The sequence below is a fragment of the Rhinolophus sinicus genome, chromosome 13 (genome assembly GCF_057876585.1).
Source record: "Rhinolophus sinicus isolate RSI-liver-muscle chromosome 13, RSI-T2T, whole genome shotgun sequence".
Lineage (NCBI taxonomy): Eukaryota > Metazoa > Chordata > Mammalia > Chiroptera > Rhinolophidae > Rhinolophus > Rhinolophus sinicus.
Window position 1 is genome coordinate 50,521,046 of NC_142513.1, and position 22,723 is coordinate 50,543,768.

At 46.4% G+C, this 22,723-nt stretch overlaps 1 protein-coding gene across 2 annotated transcripts in view; it reads left to right on the forward strand.

Moving 5' to 3' along the window:
- PCSK6 (proprotein convertase subtilisin/kexin type 6) overlaps positions 1–22,723 on the forward strand; it is a 127,305-nt gene that overhangs the window by 87,571 nt on the left and 17,011 nt on the right. For both annotated transcript variants that reach the window (XM_074318149.2, XM_074318150.2), the window contains exons 12-14: positions 2,398–2,586; positions 4,445–4,581; positions 22,385–22,564. In XM_074318149.2, the coding sequence (XP_074174250.2) occupies positions 2,398–2,586; positions 4,445–4,581; positions 22,385–22,564 (506 nt within the window). The remainder of the gene's footprint in view (positions 1–2,397; positions 2,587–4,444; positions 4,582–22,384; positions 22,565–22,723) is intronic.

Here is a 22,723-nt window from a genome sequence, read left to right on the forward strand (position 1 = left end):
GACTCCGAAGCTTTTTGCTGTCCCCACAGATTGCGCTGAGCCCTCCAACAGACCGAGGTGCCTTCCTACAGTTTAATTTAACAAGCCTGTCCCAATTATCCCTCTCCACTCTGCTCATTACCTTGAGAAGGTCCGGGAAAGGATTTCCTGGTCCACGTCCCGGTTGGCTGTGTAGCAGCCTCCAGCCCTCCCCCCAACCTCCCAGACAGATCCCAAATACTCCCAAGGGAAGGGCACTGCTGTCTTCCGATTTTGGGGGGCCCCTTCAGCATGAGGAACTGGGCCCGGCCCCCTCTTGCCCCCAGGCCTGCAGCGTGGTAAGGTGGCGTCGCTCTGGGAATACTTTGTGCCAGGCCATAGGTCTGCTCTTGTAGCTGAGCTGGAGAGAGGTCTGTAGGTGGGAGAGAGAAATACAGTCCTGCCTCGGCATCCTGCGGGGGTTGGATCCAGGACCCCCCACACCCCGAGGATACCAAAATCCACAGACGCTCAAGTCCTGTATCTAAAATGGCGTAGTATTTGCTTATCACCTCCACACATCCTCCCGTTTACTTTAAATCACCCCTAGATTACTTATAACATCTAATGCAATGTAAGTGCTATGTAAATAGTTGTCTCGTTATATTGTTTAGGGAATAATGAGAAGAAAAGAAGTCTGCACATGTTCAGTACAGATCCAACCATAGTAGACCTCAATGCGTAATGCACATCAGCAACAAACAATGTAACTTTTTTTTCCCCCCAAGTATTTTAGATCCTGGATGCAGAACCCACCGATACAGACGGCAGACTGCTCTGACTAGCGGTAGCTTCCCACTAGGGCAGAAAGACAAGTGGGGAGGTGGAAGGTTTCAGCCAGTGGCCTTAATCTTGCTATTGGGCCCAGGAAACGTGTTAGAAGTTCGAAAGTGTAGGGTTATTCTTGAGATGCTAACTTAGCGAGCCTTCACAGGAAGGGTGCCCCCCACCCCACCCCACCCCCATGCCCCCAACACACCCACATTGCCTGCTTAGTGCACGGGGCCAGGATTCTTTACCTGGAGATGTGTGTGACCCCAGCAGGACTGAACTTTCCAGAACTCTCCAGAGCTTTCTGTTCTGCTCTGCATCCGTACAGTGTGTGTGTGTGTGGGGGGGGGGGGCTGCTGACCAGTAAACACAGACGGTGAAATTTGGGAGCAGGCAATGAAAGGAGTCAGCATCTCTAAATCAATTTATGTTGCATGCAAATCATGTTTTCAAATATTTACAGTCTCCGAGGGAATTACATCACTGTTTGTAACTGTTTTGAGTGTTCTTTATGACTCAGGCCCAGCAGAGCCAAGCGATGTAATTCCTGGGAGGCTCTGAGCATCTGCTTCGAGCCTCCCCTCCCGAGAGGAAAGTTAGGGATAACGGGATAAGAGCTCCCCATAATAAAGTGGATGTTGGTCAGACCAGGGGGACTTACTCATGTGCTACTGGGTGGCTTCAGCTTACAAATCCTTGGGGACAGCGGTGGTGGCCCCGAATAGGCGGGACGGCTGGATGCGGGAACAGCACCCAAGTACAGCCTGTGTCTGCCTCCTCAGGAGAGTGTGCTAGAACATTCTGGTGGAACTGACTGAACGACTGGGGCCTGGTGCTTCTCCTCAGATTCCAGGTGGTGAAACTGCCCTTGATTCCTAAAGAGAACCGTCATCCATTCCCATCACAGGACAGGAGCCGGAGGGGCCCCAGTCTTCATGCGGGGCAGTCGGGAGTAGACCAGGCCCTGTCCGTCCTCTGTGACTCTGGTGCAGTCACAACGGCCTTGACCAGTGCGTTTAGTGTAAGAGTCCAGTTCCGGCCCTGGGGTCGCATGTCCATCTGCTCTTTCCCGGCATCGTGAACATAAGTGTGGGCCCACACAAGCGTCCTTGCAGGGCAGTGAGGCACAGAGGTGGAGGCATGGACTCTGCAGCCTCAAATCCCAGCTCTGCCTCTCAGTAGCTGTGTGACCTTGGGCACAATCCTTGCCCTCCCTGGGTTAAGTCAATGAATCCTTGTGAATTCTCACACCAGTGCCCAGTGTCCTGTGCCCAGCATGCGGTCAACTCAGGGAATGTTTGATGTTGTTATTATTCACCATCGAGACTTACACTGTCAAGGCCAATGTTTGCAACAAAGTGGTGAGGCTTGCGGACCCCAGGAAATGAGCTGGCTAGAGGCACCGAGCCACATCCTGGGCTCTGAGGGCTTTGTTAGCTGAGTCTGCACGAGAAGCCATTCTTTAAAGCTCTCTAAGCAAATGCCAGGTGACAGAGGTCTTCTGGGCAGGCTGTATGAGTGAGAGGGAACCATTAAGGGACCAGAGCTCTCCCTGGGGCCATCCCGAGAGCTGCTGGGCCTGTGCTGAGCCCCTCCCTCCCCTCCCAGGAGCATTCCAGTGGTGCAGACACTGCGGACCAGCGCCGTGACCACAGCCTGTGCCGACCACTCCGACCAGCACGTGGGCTACCTGGAGCACGTGGTGGCCCGCGTCTCCATCTCCCACCCCCGCCGCGGAGACCTCCAGATACACCTGATTTCTCCCTTGGGAACCAAGTCTCAGCTTTTGGCAAAGAGGTAAGGCCAGGTGGTAAGGTAAGGGCAGGTGGCAGGCCATTGGGGCCACAGTGGGCTTTGGGACACTGCAGCTCACACCCAGCTTCTTCACTCCCAGCTGGGCACCTAGGAGCCATCATTCACCTCTGGAAATGTCATTTTACTCCTCTGTCACAATCAGGAGAGTTACCAGAATGGAATGTGATAATAGAGATGACAGTGTTTGGCAGGATCCCTGGTGCAGGAGGTTGGCCGCCTTTCCTGACCTGCCCACCTCCATCTCCCTGACCTGTGAGAGCCTCCCAGCACCCACCCACCCCCTTCTCCCAACTGGTCTCCTCCCAACATCCGTCCTTCTGCTTAGGCCTGTCTTGGAGCCCCTGGGATGGGAGAGAGTGGGTCCTCCAGGTTCACTGGTTTGTCTCCACCTGGCTGTTAGGCAGGGCTGTACCTGGGCCATCCAGCACTTCAAACCTGCTCTGAGGCTACTTGGCCGTCATCTGAATCTTGAGAATTTGCATCTTTCCCCCTAAGGCACAGATTGTGTGATTATAGGATCTATTACCTTCGACTGGATTTCACCTCTTGCTGAATTCAGCAGCTTTTGCAGCTTGCCAGGTTTTTTTTTTTCACTAGGAGAAGTTGACACTCGTAAGTACTTCAGCCTTAAAAGACAGTTTGCCTTTGTTCTGTCTCGAGTGTGTTGGATTCAGTTTGGCATTGTGTGTGGAAATCAGCCTTGATCTTTGCAGTTTCTTAGAAGAAAGTACAGGGGGCCCCCCCACCCCCACTATTCTCCAAGCAGAGAAGGTTCCCTTGATAAACATTTTTAAATGTTGGATGTTCAGAGAACCCCCAAATTGGGAATCAAATCTTACATTATATACAACACTTAGATCTGAATTTCCAATGAACAATAAAGAGGCCGTACATTAAAAAATTATTGTTCCAAAATAGAGAAAATGAGACTGGGGAGGAAGAGTAAGTGAGAAGGACCTGGGATTGTTTTTTTCTAAGGAAGGAACACTGAGAAGGCTTCTCAGAACCTGCAGGGGAGCGGACTGGGGTGGGGGTGGGGGGCAGGGGGTGCTCCTTCTCCCATAGTGCCCAGGGGTGCCCCCTGACACCCTGGGGAACATTCAGGCCTCTTACATCACCTCCCCAAAGGCAACTGTTGAAACCCGTCAAGCCCTGGAGGCAAAGGGACAGTACGTTTCCCACAAGTATGGGTGGTGGTTCATTTTTCCTTCTCTGTGTCTTCTGGAGAACAGCCCACAAGAGCTGGCTCTGAGACAAATAGGAAAGTTTCATTCATTCCACAAACCAGCATTTTAGAAAGGCTTCCTTTGTCATGCCCTTGGGGCTTACGTGGAAGTCACGTGGCCCCGCCTCTGGCTGCATTCAGGCACTGGGGTCGCCAGCGCCTGGGGTTAGCAGGGACCAAACGCCTTCTGAAGGAACCTACAGGATTGAGGACATTCGTTGGTCACCTGTTGGTGATGGAAAGAGCAGGGACAGGACTCAGGATGCTCTGAGTGAGTCTGTAGCAAATCACTAACCTGGGGTCTGTCCTCCATAATACAGGGTGGGAGGGAGGACACACCACTGACAGTTCCTGTCAGGTTTGGGAGACCCCGTGAGATAGTGGAGGGGAAACTGCTGTACCGCTGTGTGGTAAACAAGTGTGGAAGCCGTCAGCATCTTCCCTGCACCTCCGCACCTACTGAGGACCAGGCCTCTCTCTCTCCTGTTCTCACACCAGCCTCCCTTCCATTGGGTTGTGCAGTCACCTGCGGAGAGAGCCCTCCTTGGACTGGCCCCCTCCACCCCTTTCATGTCCCCCACCCCTGGCGTTCTGACCCGCAGTCTCCAATTACAGATTGCTGGACCATTCTAACGAAGGGTTTTCCAACTGGGAATTCATGACCGTACACTGCTGGGGAGAGAAGGCTGAGGGGCAGTGGACCTTGGAAATCCAAGACATGCCATCGCAGGTCCGCAACCCAGAGAAACAAGGTCAGTGGCTCTGGGAATGTTATCACTTCGGATTTCAACCCTTTTGTGGACTCCAGAACTTTTAACTATAGTGTCTCTGGTCATTTTTCTTTTTCTTTCTTTCTTTTTTTTTTTTTGAGGTGAAACTCACATAATACAAACTTCCCCCATTCTCATCATTGGGAAGTGTGTCATTAAATAGCTTTGGTACAGCCACAAGGTTGTGCAACCATATCCACTATAGAATTCCAGAACTTTCCATCACTCCACAGAGATATCCAGTACCCATTAGCGGTCATTCCCGTCCTCCATTCCTCCCAGTCCCTGGTAACCCCTAACATACTTTCTGTGTCTATGGATTTGCCTCTTCTGGACATTTCATATGAATGGGATCATATGATATGTGGTCTTTTGCGTCTGGCTTCTTTCACGTAGCATACTGTTTTCAAGGTTCATCCATACTGTGGCGTGCCGCCATACTTCATTTTTATGACTAAATACTGTTCCGTTGTATCACTGTATGACATTTGTTTGTCCTTTCGTTGGCCGATGGACGGCTGGGTATTTCTACTTAATAGCTGTTATGATAATATTGCTTTCAACATCCGTGTACAAGTGTTTATGTGGACATGTGTTTTCAGTTCTCTTAGGTGTATACCTACTACGAGTGGAATTGCTGGGTCCTGTGGTAATTGTACGTTTAACTTTTTTTTTTTTTTTTTAAGATTTTTATTGGGGAGGGGGAACAGGATTTTATTGGGGAACAGTGTGTATTTCTAGGCCTTTTTTCCAAGTTAAGTTGTTGTCCTTTCAGTCTTAGTTGTGGAGGGCACAGCTCAGCTCCAGGTCGGTCCACTTGCCGTTTTCTAGTTGCAGGGGGCACAGCCCACCATCCCTTGCGGGAGTCGAACCGGCAACCTTGTGGTTGAGAGGACACACTCCAACCAACTGAGCCATCCAGGAGCTCAGAGGCAGCTCAGTTCAAGGTGCCGTGTTCAATCTTAGTTGCAGGAGGCAGAGCCCACCATCCCTTGCGGGACTCGAGGAATTGAACTGGCAACCTTGTGGTTGAGAGCCCACTTGGCCCATGTGGGAATCGAACCGGAGCCTTTGGAGTTAGGAGCATGGAGCTCCAACTGCCTGAGCCACTGGGCCGGCCTATGTTTAACTTTTTGAGGGAACCATCAAACTGTTTTCCACAGCAGCTGCACCATTTTACATTCCCGCCAATGACATATGAGGTTTTTAATGTCTCTGCATCCTCACTAACACTTGTTTTGTTATTTCCATTTTTCTGTTATTGCAGCCACTCTAGTGGGTGTGAGCTGGAAGCTCATTGTGGTTCTGATTTGCATTTCCTGATGACTAGTGATGTTGAGCATCTTATCATGGGCTTATTGGCCGTAAACCTTCTTCAGAGAAATGTCTAGTCAACTCTTTTGCCCATTTTAACACTGGGTGGTTTGTCTTTTATTATGGAGTTGTAAGAGTTCTTTAAATATTCTAGATACGAGATCCTTATCAGAAAAAATGATCTGCAAATTCTTTTTTCTCCCATTCTGTGGGCCGCGATACAAGGGGTACTGCCTGAGGGTGGCCCCGAATTAAACCCTGAACAGGCCAATGTCCATCCTTGGATATGGTTGGAATCTGGGTCTTTGGCTGGTTGAGACAGGAATGGAATAAACATCCTCTGGTACTTTTTAGCTCTGACATTCTGTGACTTGTTGGAATTTGGGGGAGCAGGACACAGTCTTCCTGGTATCCCAGGGTCTGCCCGGTCCTGCAGTGGTTTCTGGGGGAGGATCCTTCAAGCACACTTGACCCCGGGCAGAGCCGCCGCTCCTGAGGTCGTCTTTGCTGAAACAAGTGTAGGTGGGGGGCCTGCCGGTGTCCACACGCACAAGCCCTTTCTGTGCACAGTGAGGATGGTTCTTCTCTTGGCCGCAGCTCAGCACATCCGGGCATTAGTGCTTCCTCCTTAAGCTCAAGTTGGAGTCAGCGTTGGTTCGGTCAGCATCTCTCCAGAGTTGAGGGAGGAAAAAAGAACAAGAACTACCTTACACCCAGACTGCCTTTCGAAGCAGGGCAATCCCCAGCCTGTTCAGGTCAGTCTGGGGCTCTCTGTTGGGGACCTCAGCCTGGGAGGGTGACACTGGATGACAGCGATTTCCCACTGACTCAAGCATTCTGGAACCCAGGAGAAATGTGGGCCTATTCGTGCTATTGGTGCCGAGAGTGTGATGGATCCCACTGGGCATGTCTTTCCGTCCCTGGTTGTCTGGTCAGGTGGCCTGTAGGTGCCAGGTCACCGCTGGCCTCAGTGCCAGGAATAATGCAGCAAAGACACAGCACCGAGAAAGGCTGGCACCGTCCTCGTTTTCTGAGGTGATTCTAAGAACCCGTTCTTGGGCGAGACACTACCTTTCTGTGTTCATTTCCATTTCCCCAAAACCTCTGCCACTTAATTGCTTCAAAAAAAAGAAAACGCCAACTCAGTCCAAATGGTGTGCTGAGTAAAATACTTAAAAATCTCAGATAAGACCAGGGTTTTATTATGTAATTAAGGCACCTGAGTGGTAGGCTAGCTCCAATAATACTCACCTGTCAGATCCAACTTGGTTTATGTCGTTAGTTTGCAATTTTTTTTTTTAACACTGAATAGCTCATTAGTCATCCATTTTCCTCTTCAGTTCCAAGGCCAAGGGAAGTTGTCCTCTCAGAATCACTCTCCTCCAGGTGGCAAGTTAGGAATGGGACTCAGTACTCATCCTGCTACATGGCATGTTGCATTTGCAAGAGGTTTTTTACCGGTGCATATTACCAGTCATATGGGTAGAGGACTGTCTTTTGGGGGGTGTGAGTATTCTTTAAGGGGGATCCATTCCATCGATGACCAAGGCTCAGACCTCACAATGGCTCTGCCCCTCCCCCCAGAGCCAGCCCACCTCTGAGCAGAGCCTTGGTCACAATCGGGCTCTTATTTCATTGGTTTCTTTCTTTCTTTCCAAGGCCCCCTCAGAGGAGTGAAGGTCTAATTGCAATTAGTTTAACCACTTATTTAATAAATCAAATTCTTTTTCTCACTAAGTGTAACTAATCAGTAAACAGTTCTCATTTGAATTTTCAATAGGGTAAAAAGGGGGGAAATTAAAAAACAGTATTTGGTATTAAAACAATTCCAATACACAGGCAGACACCTCCTTAGACATCTCTAACTTCTCAACCCCCATAGTTAGATGATTACAAACAAAACTTTATCCTGTGTTGCAGCCTTACTATATAAAAGAGTGTTTCCAAATCACTAAGAAATATGAAAAAACACCCCACTAGAAAAATCGGCAAAGAACCTAAGAAGGCAACTCATAACGAAAAAATATTCATAAGCAGTAAAGAAAAGATACTCAGTCTTTGTAGTGATCAAAGAAAATAGAAATTAAAACACAAAAACGTAAATGTGATAGTATGCCAACAAGCAGATGCTCCAGGGGTTACGAAGCAAATACCAGAACGGGCGGGGGCCACTGTGATTTGGTGAAGAGCGTGAACGGAGAGGTGGAAAGGCCTGGGTCCCAGTGCCGTCTCCACCCACTACTGGCTCGAAGGCCTTGTGAGTAATAGAAATCCCCTCCTAGGTGTGTTGGATGCACCTGATGGGAATGACTATTTCTGGCACAACCTGACACACAGTAGCTTGTCATGAAAGCCCAGGTCCCTCTCCCCACCTTCTTACCCACCCACTGCAAGTGTAGGTTCTAACTACAGTCTTGGAACTGGTCCATTTGCCCTCTGGGAAAGTTCCAGCACAGAGATAACTGGTAGGGACCTGCCTCCGTGCCTTTGAGGAAGATTAAACTGGCTGTGACTCGCAGAACCCAGGAATTCGGGAACAGCAGAATCCACGGTTGTTGAGCTGAGGGCCAGCCGGAGTGCCAGCCAGGCAACGGACTGAAATGGAAAACTTCCAACTCTTAAACTCAGCAGGGACACTTTTATTCTTTCTTCTACTTAAGCCACAATTTTCTTCCCCCCCCCCCCCCAAAAAAAAAAGAAACAAACAAAACTGCTAACCAACAACATGGTTTTGGACCTGCTATGAGGAGAAGATGCTGCAATGCATTGGCTTTTCAGTGGCTTTCGTGGGCTTGTGGGTACGTTCCTGGGGTCACAGCCCTTCAGGTTCCCACACGTCTTGGCTTTCTTTGGAGCTCAGCCTGGTACAGCCAACCCCACCTGCTCGCTTCCGTGGAATCCCATCCTTGAGTCTCCCCTCCCCACAAACCGGAAAGTTGATGCCGGGGCCAGTTCAGAGGCCCAGGCAGAATTTAGTGCGTTTGCCAAAACTTGTGGGTAAACTCGAGGGGCACCGATAAGGTATGAAGATCAAACTTGACTGAGAAGAAGAAGCATCTGTGAGGGGATGGGCGGTGAGAGGAAGACCCGGTGACATAGGATTAGGGGCTTGGGACCCAGTTTGGGGTGACCCCAGAGCAGTGTCTCCCAGGTGTGGTCTGAGTTCCAACTGGGCCGCTTGCTGGGCTGGTCCTGGAACCCCTCTCAGCCTCCGTTTTTGTACATATATGATGATAATAATGATGCCTGCTTCACAGGCCTGGGTAACGTTCAAACGTAGGGAGGTTTTATGTGAACAAATCCCGCGTGAGGATTTTTAAAGGTTTCAAGGTTTGGGTCAATGTTTGACCATAGTCAAAGCACCAATAACTATTTCCTGATGTTAAGATTCCTGGGATCCCATCGCATGTGTCACTTACATACCAAATGCTGCACTTCTGCCTTCAACTATTAAATTGTGTCTCGCAAAGGTGCGCCACTCACTTGAATGGAAAACTGAAAAATGAAAAAGCTCAGGGAAGTAGATTCTTTTCAAACACTACTCACTGTAGTTTGTACCTTCTACCTCCAAGCACATGTATTTTTTTTTTTTTTTTTAATTTTTATTGGGTAACTGTGTTTTTGCCAAGACCCATCAGCTCCAAGTCAAGTCATTGTCCTTCAATCTAGTTGTGGAGGGCGCAGCTCAGCTCCAAGTCCAGTTGCTGTTTTCAATCTTTAGTTGCGGGGGGCACAGCCCACCAACCCATGCGGGAACTGAACCGGCAACCTTGTTGTTAAGAGCTGGCTCTCTAACCAACTGAGCCATCCGGCCCTCCCCAAGCACATGTATTGATGAGGTTTTACACCATAAATGTCTCACTGGGCTGGTGTGTGTCTCCCCACATTGGCTCCACTGCCCTTGGCCTCAGCTCTGGCCCTGTGGACAAGTCTGGCCCCTGCCTCCCCCGAGGTGAGGGCTGGGCGAGGGCATAGCAACATGTTACCACACAGGTGGAAGATGCAGTGGCTCTGGTGGGTCAGTCACACCCCATCGAACCCAGCAGAATTAAGGGAGCCTGTGGCTTTTTTCTCCATCCAGGGGATGCAAGGCCTCCCAGCATCTAGCTTCCCAGAGGGGACAGGTGACAAAACATGGACATGCCCAGGAGGTTTGCCCAGTGATAGATAGGAGGTAAAGCTCATGTCTGCCCAGACAGACTGTCCCCACAGGCCTATTTGGAAGATGTCCCCTGGCCAAGCACCCCGCTGTTTGGTTGGGAAGCTTTGACCAGCCTGGTATTTGTGCCCCTCTTTCCTGCTTCCCCCCTGCCCCTTTACTCTTGCTGGCCTGGGATAACACCTCCCAGCGAAGCCTCAGCTGGGGCTTCCCGGGGCCCTGGGCGAAAGCACGCGTTCCGGTGGCAGATTAGGCCTGGGCTTCAGCAATCTCTGTGTCATGCTGCACAGGGATAGACCGCAAGGCTCGTATCAGAACTGACCCACTATCATTCTGCTGTCAACACACAACACTTGCCTTTGGAAGCTCAACGCTAGGTCTCCCGCCTCTTCCCAGTCCCAGCAGGGGAAGGAGTGTCATAGGATGACTGAATGAACGAACGGCCTTGCAAGCGTGAACCGCGCTCAGAGAGCACATGTACTTCTAGTCCATTCTGTTTTCAGCTGTACATACTCAATAAAACGTTTAATAATCGGCTAAAAGCAGAAGAGATTCGGCTCTCCTGGGTAACTGTTTTTTCCCCTTTTTTCATCATATAAAGTTCCATAGTTTCTTGATTTCCTTTCGGTGGCTCTTTCATACGTTTCTTTTTTCCCTAAGAGCATAGCTGTTCTCGTTTTATTGTTAGTTTTATTGACCTTTCTTTAACTGACATCCATTTTGATCTCATCTTCATTTCCCGGTAAAAGTTGAACTGTTGCGATCTGTGTTCGATGGTTCAGTCTGTCTCGTACTGGCGGCTGGAAAGAGAGTCAGATTTAAGCCCGGTGCCTTCTGTGCCGGCTCTCAAGTTTGTCACTGAACTCTCATTTGTAGAAAATGTGATTATAGAGCCCCACTCCCACTTTCCTGGAAACAGAACTGAAGGGCTCGGTCAGGTTTCCAGTCACACACGGTTGTCCAAAAGTTCCATTTTTCGCCCCATTTGCTTCACTGTTATTCAGTGTTTCATTCAGTTGGTCTCTCTTCCTCTCTCCTCTTTCAAGGGACCATTGTAGTGACCCTATTCCTAGTTCAAGAGAAAAAGAAATACAAGTTCTGACAATTAAGTTCGTGAACTTGTTACAAAGATTTTGCTCACCTTTTTTGATATCAGAGGGATTATTCATTATGAATTTATACCAACTGGACAAGCAGTTAACCAAGTTTACTATTTGGAAGTGCTGAAAGGGCTGCGTGAAAAAGTTAGATGACCTGAACTTTTCACCAACAAGTCATGGCTCTTGCATCACGACAATGCACCAGCTCACACGGCACTGTCTGTGCGGGAGTTTTTAGCCAGTAAACAAATCACTGTATTGGAACACCCTCCCTACTCACCTGATCTGGCCCCCAATGACTTCTTCCTTTACCCAAAGATAAAGGACATATTGAAAGGACATTTTGATGACAGTCAGGACATCAAGGGTAATACGACGAAAGCTCTGATGGCCATTCCAGAGAAAGAGTTCCAAAATTGCTTTGAAGGGTGGACTAGGCGCTGGCATCGGTGCATAGCTTCCCAAGGGGAGAACTTCGAAGGTGACCGTAGTGATATTCAGCAATGAGGTGTGTAGCACTTTTTCTAGGATGAGTTCGTGAACTTAATTGTCCGACCTCATCCAGCGTCCCCCCTTTATTTGGGTCCAGGTACAACCAGCTGCCATTGCTTGTTATTCATCCAGCCTGTCCTGGCTCTTGACCGTGAATGTAACAAAAAGAGGAGATTTTTCTTCAGTGTTTCATTTTTGCAAATAAAACATTAAATGTTGATGAAAATGTAGAAGAAAAGGACGAGCTCTCCTGAAGTCCCTTTCTCATTTAGGTACAGAGGTGACCCTCGCCATTCACGCTGGCACTGGTCAGCATTCTCAGACCAAACCCTCCCCAGGATGTATGAATGCATTTAATTTTTGAACATTTGACTTTGTTATTTCCAGAAACACATCATGTTAAAAAAATATGTCTATATTTTCATGTGGTCTTTTTTTTTCTGACATTTTAGAGAGTTCTGACCATAACTGTTTTTCTTTCTGTTACTTGCATATCAAGCATTTTATAATGTCACTGTATATCCTTTGTAAGCAGCATTTCATGTATTTTTATAATACTTTACCAAGGAGAAATACCATCATTTATTTAAGCATCCCTCTATCATTGGGCATGCAGCTTGCTATCTGGGTTTTTTTTTGCTGTTATAAATAGGCAACTGAATGCAGAAAGCTTTCTCCTAAATTCAAAATTATTTCCGTGAGATCGTTCACCAGCAGTAAAATTACTGGGACAAATAAGAGGTGGAAACCACAAATATATCTGCTTTTGACACATATTACCAATTTGCTTTTCAAAATAGTTGAACCAATTTACAATCTCACCAGGCGCAGTTCGGCATACTCATTCGCGAGTTTCTAGAGGAGGAAAGCATGATATCTTTCCTTAATTTGCGTTGTGATAATTACTAGAGGGTGAACACTTTTCCAAACGTTTGTATACAAAGTGTAATTTTTCTTTTGAAAATTGCCCTTTTTGTTTTTGTCCTCAGAGGTCTCCATGTTGTTACCGAGCTAGTAAACACTCCTTGTAAAATACAGATGTAATAACCCTTTATGTGTCAGAGCTGCTATAGGTATTTTTTTAGGTCTGCTATTTGACTTACGTACTTTAAAAGATAATCTTGAATTTCTCCTCCATAGTTCTGATAATTTTCCCTTAGGTTGTTTATGATTTGATTTTCTTCATAATCTGATTTTTTAAAATATAACGTAAATGTTTTTTCTAAATTGCCAACCAATTACCCCCAAACAAAGAAAAACTTGAAGTATTAAAAGATGTGGACCCCTATGTCTGGCACTAGGAATGTCAGGAACAGGATAATTAGAACACACAAACCTAGTTGTTAAAAATAAGTCCAATTTTATCAATAGTTTCAATAAAGGTAAACAGACGAGTTGCTTTGTTTACAAGAAAAATTGTCATATCAGGGTGTGTGTTTTTTAACGTATTTGCTGTTGTGCCAGGCATATTTTATTTACCCACCAGACTCTCTTTTCTATCTCATTCTGCCTTAGGGAGCTGGCCTATTCCCCAGACTCTCTGCCAGCTCTTATGGTTGAGTTCAGCCAAGGGGAAGCTTCTGGTGGGAGAGAGGAGGGAGGAAGGAGATATTTATTTATGAGGTATTTATCCCTCCATCTCCCTTCAGCAGCCAATATCCCTCAAGATCACAGACCCATCCTCCCCTTTGCCTGTATCCTTAAGGACTTGACACCCCTTCTCTTACTCCCTCCAAGGAAACCCACCAACCATCGAGGCTTTGGTTGATCTGCTCACACCCTTGTAAATAGTCTCTTTATTTAAACCTCCTTGGCTTATCCTCGTTTCATTATGCTGCCTGCTTCCTGCTGGGACTGCCTGATGTAACTAAAAACAAGAATGATATCTTAGACATCAAGAAAACTGAAAAGTTAAAAAGAAAGTGGATGGGAAAAGATATACCAAGCAAGCACTAACCAAAAGAAAGCTGGTGTCATTATGTTAGCATCAGACAAATAGATATGTCATGGTAAAAAGCGTTACTACAGCCAAAGAGGGTCACTGCATATTGGTAAAAGATCTGGTTCAAGTCTAACATGGCTTCAAAATATATAAAGCAAACACTTATTAAAACTTCAAAGACAAAAAAACAGGCTCGCACATAGGGTAGGAGATTCAGCATACCTCACGTATATTTGATAGATAAAACAGCAAAAATCAGCGAGAATAGAAAATTTGAACATCACAGTTGACAGGTTAGGTGTAATGGACCTTTTGGAACACTGTACCCAACAACTGAAAAATACGCTCTCCTTTGAAGCACAAACGGATTATTTATGAAAAATGGCTACATCATAGCCATTTGTCAAGTTTCCAGGTATTTCCAAGCATTGGTAGTATATAAACCCTGTTCTCTGACATTACACTTAGGAAATCAAAATAAAAAAGGTAACTAGGAAAAGCCTATACATTTGAAAATTGAAAAACATTTCTAAATAAGTCATGTTTCAAAGGAAACACATGTAATTTAAATGAGGAAATCATTAGAACTGGATGATAATAAAAATACCACATATCCAAACAAATGGAATGTAGGTAAACTAGTGGTGAGAGAGAAATGTATGGCCTTAACTACATGTATTAGAAAAGAGGAAAGGGCAAAAATTACTGTGCAAAGCATCCATCTTAAGACAATAGAAAAAGACTGACCACATAAATTCAAAGAAAGCAGAAAAAAGGAATTTTTAAAATAGCAGAAAATAATGAAATAGAAAACAAACACATGTAGAAAGGATCAACAAAGCCATAAGTTGGTTCTTTGAAGAAACTATAATAATAAAATTGATAAATGTCTAGGAAGACCAATCAAGGAAAAAACTGAGACTATATAATTTCAGGAATGAAAAAGAGGAACATTATTATAGATTCTGTATATGTTAAAATTATTATAAGAAGATATTATAAACAACTTTATGACCAAAAAAAATTGAAATGTTAAGTGAAATGGACAAAACAATGCAACTTAACTAAATTGACACAGGTAGAAATAAAAAAATTAAATTGTCCTATTGAAGAAATTGATTCTATAATTTGGATGAAAACTCAAGGCTAGATAGATTCATTGGCAAATTCTACTAAATATTTAAATGGAGAAATAATGTCAATATTTCATAAACTCTTCCAGACAGTAGAAAAATTGGGGAAACAGTCCCTAGTTAGTTTAATGAGGATGGCACATTATGAGAATGAAGAATTTTCAGCCAGTCTCACTCAAGAACATAAATATGAAAATTGCCAATTCAATACTAACAAACTAAATCCAACAGTATTAAAAACTTTCCTCTTTTTCTGCTTTTTTTTTTTTTTTGGAATAAATATTTTTTATTTTATTGAATCCTTGTATTTTATTATTAAACCCATTTTATTTCCTTTATTGGCTTTTAGTCATATGTGCATGGTCACTCTAAGGTTTACAATATGCATCCTTAATATATTACAGTTTACTTAGAATTCATGTTGCTTCCCACTTTGCAAATGTAAGGACCTAATAACCGTGTCGTTCCATCCCCCTACTACCCACTTTGTGCTGTAGTCATGTCATATATGTTACTTCTGTATACACTGCAAACTCCATCTTACAAGTGATATTTTTGCGATAAGCGGTCTTGGTCTTTGAACGAAATCAAGAGGAAAAAATCTATTCGTTTATGTTTACTTACAAATTTACCATTTCTGGTGCTCTTTATTTTTTTGTGTCGATCCAAATTTTCATCTGATGTAATTTCCCTTCTGCCTAAAGACCATCCTTTATTATTGCTTGTTGTGCTGGCCTGCTGGCCATGAATTCACTGGGCTTGGATTTATTTCAAAATGTCTTTATTTCAACCCAATTTTTTGTTTGCTTTTAAAAATGGGTTTATTTGCTCATTTATTGACACACTGATTTCAACTCTGCTTAGAGGAAATCATTGTGATGGTGCCATGACTCAACCCACTTTCAAATGGTATTTTGACTGGGTATAGAATTCTGGATTGGCAGTATTTTTTTTAATGTCAGCACTTTAACAATATTACATTGCCTTCTGACCACCATTATTTCTGATGGGAAGTGTTTACATTTACTATGTAAACATTATTTACATCTGAGCCACCTGCTATGCTCTAATAACATTTCTTTTCTCATATTGTACAAGCTAGCAAATTTGCTATATGCAAAATGCATAAACAGATAAAAAGTACATTTCCATATTCCAACACACAAAACTTTCTATCAGAGTTTTAGTGCCTCACTACTAAATACGAAAGAACCCCCAAGGACCACCAGACATTTGAGGAAAATATCCAATATTAAAGCAAAAACAGACTCTTAACAGAGAAGAAACTTGGAGGGAAAAGGGCAATTCGGTCAGCAAAAGAAAACTTAAAAAAAAAAAAAAAAAGCAATTGGTTTTATAAAATAGAAAAACTCACTTTTCCCCTCCTGAATAGAGAAAAATCCAGTTCTTCCCTACTGTGTTTTTGTCCTGTGAGTCTACTTTATTGTTCACACAGAACACTTTCATTTCTGACACTTGTGGTCACCCAATGTGTGGGGGGTTTGCCCCACAACAAGCTATTCTCTGTGACACCAGCTGGGTGTCCTAACAATGTCTACCCAGGGATAGTACCCAAGTTAAGGGTTCAGTCACACAAGGCTCTCTCTCTCTCTCTCTCTCTCTCTCTCTCTCTCTGTCTCTGTCTCTGTCTCTCTCTTTCTCTCCCTCCCTCTCTCCACCAGTCACAAGCCCAGGTTATCACTTGGGCTTTTCTCAACTAGCTATAGATCAGAAATTCTAAAGACCTCTCTGCAGGTGCAGTTAACTGCTAGAGCAGCTCACAGAGCTCAAGGAAACACACATTTACCAGTCTATTAAAGGACATGACAGAGGATATAGATGAACAGCCCAATAAAGAGATACATATGGTGAGGTCTGGGAGGGTCCCGAGTGCAGGAGCTTCTGTCCCATGGTGGTGGGGTGTGTCACCCTCCCAGTGTGGGTGAGTTTACCCTCATAGAAGTTCCCCAAACCCCATACTTTGGGATTTTTATGGAGGTGTCCTCATGTAGGTACGACCAATTATCCCCTCCATTTCCAGTCCCTGTCCACTGTGGAGAAGTGGGGGACAGGCTGAAAATTCCGAGGTTCTAATTGCGACTTGGGCTGTCTGATAACCAGACCCTCCAGGAGCCACCCAGCGTCACCTCATTAGAACAACAGATGCTTCTAGTGCTCTTGTCACTTAGGAAATGACGAGGGTGTCAGGTGCACTGTACCGGGTACCGGGGGCAGAGACCCATATGTAATTTCTATTATCTCATAGATGTCCTCAGGGAAGAGAAAATATTTCATCTATGACACAGGAGCAGGATGCTACATTTGAAAAGAACATCAGGAGAAACAGATAAATGCCTTGAAAATGTAAACTATGAGGTGAAAGTTAGAAAGTCAGTAGATAAGTTGGAAGACTTAAGAAACTCTCCCAGGAAATGAAGTGGGAGAGAAGATGGTAAATAGTGACCCAGTAAGAAATTGTGTTTGGGAAGTATTGAGAACACGTATGCTAGGGGTGGGGTGAGAGTAAGGATTCTGAGTGTCTAGTACAAGAACTCCTTGGACAATGTCTGAAAATGAGAGACTAGGACATAGCATATGAGCATGTACTCTAGCAATGTGCTAGTAAATGCTAGAACAGGCCTCGAAATATGAAAAGAGGCCATGTCTGGGGAAAGACTCAAAAAGATAGGAGTGAGGGGAAGAGGTACTGTCTTTAGGTGGTAGTATCTGACATTCCAAACTGTTGATTTAGTACTTTGAAAAAATGTTAGAAGACGGTATTTCAGCATTGCCTGGCTAACCTTGTAGGTGCCATTACAAAAAATGTGATGTTATGCATGCCGTACTGGATAAGGTGATTGTTCCTTACCGAAGGTGTGTTTGTTTTTACACTTCACCCAAATAAACATTGGAGCGTATGAGCCTCAGATCCTTTTCCTGGCACTGAAAGGATCATATTTAAGGGTTTTTATGTCTACAAGATCGTAGGGAAGATTGTGCCATCTCCTGTTTTTTATATCTGGCTCTGAGGGTCTGTGTATGTGTGTGTGTGTGTGTGTGTGTGTGTGTGTGTACAATATTTTATATAACAGCTTTATTGAAATATAATTCACATACCATAAAATGCACCCTTTAAAGTGTTCTTGTATATTTTTATATAAACAGACAGAGGTGAGCCTTGTTTATTCCTTCCATCCAAACCTCCTCTGCGTTAAACTTGGTAAACTTTCTAACTCAGGTTCACTGGATCGTAGAAGGTAAGAAACTTCCACCAAAGTGTTAGACTGAAACAGACTTCTCGATTTTTCTAGGCCTCTGTTTCTTTACTATGTTTCGACTAAAGAATTTCTCCCTGTGCAGTTTCAATATGGAGGAGGGGGAGAATCAATAAATTCTTTATTATTAATCATTTCTCTTATGGCCAAAGACAACCCAGGAAGTCAAAAGTATGAGCTCAGAGTTCTTAATCTAACAAGTCCTTCCCCCACTGAACCTGCTTTGTCCCCAATTGTAAATTCCACTCTTGAGGAATTTGAAAGCTTAGTTCAAAACGCCAGGGAGGGTTAAAGCTTCGTTACTGCTGATGGTTTCCTACGAGCACATTCAACCCTCGTCTTTCCTTAGTTCTGGTGCTTTCTGTGAATAAAAGGCGTCATCCTGTTTGTTCGTTGCAAATTCAGTTCATTGAGGAGAAATGCTGCATTGGAGATGGGACTGATGACAAAGCCCCAAGGGCGGCCTTGCAGGCATTAGCTGAGGGTTATGTCCACCTCTCAGTTAGGTGCCGAGGCTTTGCTGGTGCCATCTGGAGGCAGAGCCCTGGAGGTGCGGTCCCCAAGTGCTTATGCGGTGGATTTGCCCATCTTTCTTCTCCAGTCTCAGGAATCTGATGGAGAGAGCCAAAGAATGTGGATTTGGACAGCTTTTAAGACCCTCTCCTGGCAATCAAGAAATGAACGGCCCTACTTGGGTTTCTCTCAGGGAACCTTGAACAGGCACTCCGAGTGTCTTGAACAATAAATAGCGCACCTTTGTCAAGTGCTTTGTGCAAAGCAGACCCACGGGAAAGCCCCGGCCTCTGATGGCAGTTGTGCTGAGTGTGGGCTCGGCGTCTGGCTGTGTGCTCCCTCTGTCCCTTCTGTGGGTCTTCCACCCCCACGCGTCTCATCTCCCCAAAGCAAGTGCAGCCTCTGGGGCTAGTGCAGGCAGAGGGAGGTGGCACTGGGACCTGGTCCCGTGTGTGTTGTGTGCTCCGGGTGATGGAGAATGGTTCACTTGGCAGGAGGGAGAGGTTCACTCTGAAGACCAGAGCCCAGAGCCGCACGTTGCTGTGTATCTCTGCCTCAGTCTGTACTGGCCCCCGACTTGTGCAGCTGGGACTGCATGGTGGGGAAGGTATGAAAGGATGTGCTCATTACATTGTATATATCAAACACGTGGCATCTCTGTATGCCAGTCACTATGCTGTTTTGCTATCGTTAAACCATTTAATCCCCCAAACAGCAGTATGAGGTAGGTAGTATTATTACTATTATTATTTTTATCGTTATTGCTATGACCCCCATTTTATAGATGAGGAAGCTGAAGAACAGAGAGGTTAAGTAATTACCTAAGATCACATAGCTGGGAAGTAGCAGAGTCGGGATTCAAACCCAGATCATGTTGCTCCAGGGTCCTAGCTCTGCCCACCTCACTGGGGCCCTTCTGTGTGACCAAAGTTATAGCACCGCTTGTCATTGCAAATGTTTGGAAACAATCGTAGGCAGTGGTTAAGCAAATGCCGTGACACGTCTCTGATGTAGTGATGGAACTATCGCCAAGATGTTGGTGGGAAAAGCCAGGTGCAGAATACCAGGTGTGCTAGTAAAGGGGACTGGGCAGGATGTGGGTTCATATTTGATAAGAAAAAAGTACCTCTGGAAGGAAGCACAAGAAACAGGTAACCGGGGTGCCCATGGGGAGAGAGAGAGAGATGGTATCTGTCTTCCCTTTACTTTTGGATTTTGAGCCATTTATATTTATTACTTATTCAGAACTGTAAGTCAAAAGCTCTGAATACCACAGCTTTTTAATTATTTTTTCCCCTTAACTGTACCCTTAACTGTAGCCATTTTCTTCCTAGCTTTTTAAAGTAAAACTGGTATTTTCTAAAAAAAAAATATATATGGGAAAGTGAATATATGCTGTGGGTTTTTAAATAAAATTGAAGTCTCTCTTCCACCCCTGAACCCCAGCCTCCCCCCCAGCCCCTTGCTGCTGGTGTCTTAGAATTCTTTCTTTTTTTCTTTCAAGTGTACTGAGATATATATATTGTGCAATGATTACCACAACACATTTAGTTACATCCATCATCTCATATAGACACACAAAAAAGAGAAGAAATGGCTTTTTCCTGATGATGAGAACTCTTTGGCTCTATAGTTGTGGCTTCTGGAATTCGTCCCACTCCCCCTCCCTCCACGTGGTACGTCTGATTCTTTGCTCAGGGCGGCCCCTCTTGTTTGTCGTTACCAAAACTGTCCCCAAAAATAAGAATCTAATTTTAGTGACTAGGCCTTTGGTGGCGGTTTGTGGACACTTCATATAAGACTGAAATAAATCTCCACTCAAATTACAGCTTCCAGAGGCCCTGGTGCCTATCATGTAATCACAGTTGGTCATTCCGTCGTTAAAGTGCCCAGACCCCTTTGTGGGTTTGAAATACGGCTTTTGTGGGTTTGAAATACAGCTTTTGTGACAGTAAGGAGTTGAAAATGGATGATGATTCATAAGTCGGAGCTGTGTTTCTGCACCTGTGCCGTGAGACGCACTTGCTGTGTTGTCACTAACTATGGCGCTTGTGTTAGTGATGCCTTAGGGAGGTGGCCCCATGTGCCTACAGGACCGGGTCCTTGGGAAGGCCTTGTCCTGGGAAAGGCAGCACAGCGGTGCTTCTGCAGATCGAGGGACCTACATGCTCCCCATCCTGGCCTGGCCGGGAGACGCCCAGGCGATTGCGGCCTGACCTGGGCTGGCTTGGGGGCTGCAGGCATTTGGGGGGGACCGGGACCTTGGTTAGCTAGTGCGATGGTTGCCAAGACACGCTGCTCCGTGTGCTATGTTGTGTAGCAATTCATAGTCGGACGCCGTTCGGAGGAGTGCCTGAGTGTGGCCTGTGAACGGCAGGCCAGTTTTGCCTCTGTCCTCCACACGCCACATGGGACAGGAAGGGCACAGCCACAGGCTTATGGGGCGTGTGGACAAGCTGGGACCTGTCCAGGATTTCGGGAGCCTTAACGATGCCTGGAATTGGAACAAATGAAAAGGTACACTGGCAGAGCAGCACACGTTGCGACAGTATCCCCTAGACAGATATCTAAAGACAGATGGCCTGCCATTCACAAGGAAGATGCAGAGCTGTAGAGGCAGAAGTGACAAAAAAATCACAAATAACGAAGAATCTCAGCACTAACTCCCCTTGCCTAAAATATTCCGATTGCTGAGAAGCCCAATGACAGAAAATGAAACGGAAGCCAGGGCTTTCCCAGCCAACACAGATGGGGAGCTCACGAAGACACTGTCCCTCGTTTGGGCCTTGCAGGCCAGTCCTGAGGCTTCCCTGAGGAGGCTCACAGCTGGTAGCGCTGCTTTCTGTGGTGGGCCAGTCCAGCGGGGAGACACTGCAGGCTGGGGTGGCAGCATGTCTTCGGGCAGGACACACTGGACCTCAGCCCCTCATTTGTCTTGAGAATGACAGCAGTGACTGCCTCAACATGGTCCCATGGCTCTGCATGTTGGCGACACTGGTGAGAAAGGGAGGCCCAAAGACGTGGCCTGCAGCAGAGCCAGCCCCAGGTGTGTGGCGCTCGGCGTCCGATGCGTTTCACAGCATCAGGGAGCTCCCCTGGAAATTGGGCAGGTTTCCCACTGCTCTTCACGCGTGAGACACCTAACAGCACGTGGGCCATCACTGCCCTGTGGACACAGGTGGTGGGGCGGGATCTCTGCTGCCTCCCTTCTCTGCCCACACACTGTGCGTGGCTGGGTGCTTCTGTCAGCCACGGTTCTTCCCGCACCCACCTTTCATTTACCCCACACCCCATCCAGTGTGTGTGAGGAGGTCCACCCTGCACCCAGACTGGACATTTGGATTTGCACCACCACTGCCACCCCACCACATGTCCCCACTGCCCTGGGCTGGCTGCGAAGGAAAGCGTCTAACGAGACCAATGTCCCTGTGATCCAGGGTTCCAGGTCCAAATAGCAGGAGTCCTCGGTGTAGCCCAGTTGTGACATTTGGAGGTACAGAGGACAGGGCGCAGGGCCAGGCCTGGCCCCAGACTGACCCACTGGATAATCCAAGAGGGGGGAGAAGGCTGTTGCTAGTCATGGGGGTGGGGCTATCGAGGGAGGCTGCAGGGAGAGCCGGGGCAGAGGGTGGGACCTGGGCAGCAGGTGTGTCCTCAGCCCTGGGGGACTCGGAATTGGAGATGGGGGCACAGAGCCCTGCTGTGGGGGGAGCCTTGGAGGCCGGAGCCAGGCAGCGTCTGGCACATCTGTGAGTCTCAGACGCCTTTGGCCGGGCCAAGGGCTCCAAGTCCATCAAGAGCTTCCCAGGGGAGGTTTCCTGACCCCAGGGTGACTCTGTGGGCTTGGTGCCTTCCAGGGAAATTGAAAGAATGGACCCTCATCTTGTACGGCACAGCTGAGCACCCCTACAACTCCTTCAGCTCCCATCAGTCACGATCCCGGATGCTGGAGCTTTCAGCCCCGGAGCTGGAGCCACCCAAGGCCGCTGTGTCGCCGTCCCAGACCGAGGTTCCCGAGGACGAAGAAGACTACACAGGTAATGAACCTGAAGCCAGAGGAGGTGGCTAGCCTCTGCGAGTGCTGGCTTTCCACGATAGCTCTTAGAATGGGGGCTGTTCCTGGCAGAAGGTGGGGGTTATGATTGTCTGTCTTCCTTCTTTCCTGGAAGTCGTAATAATGATGGTAATTTGCACTC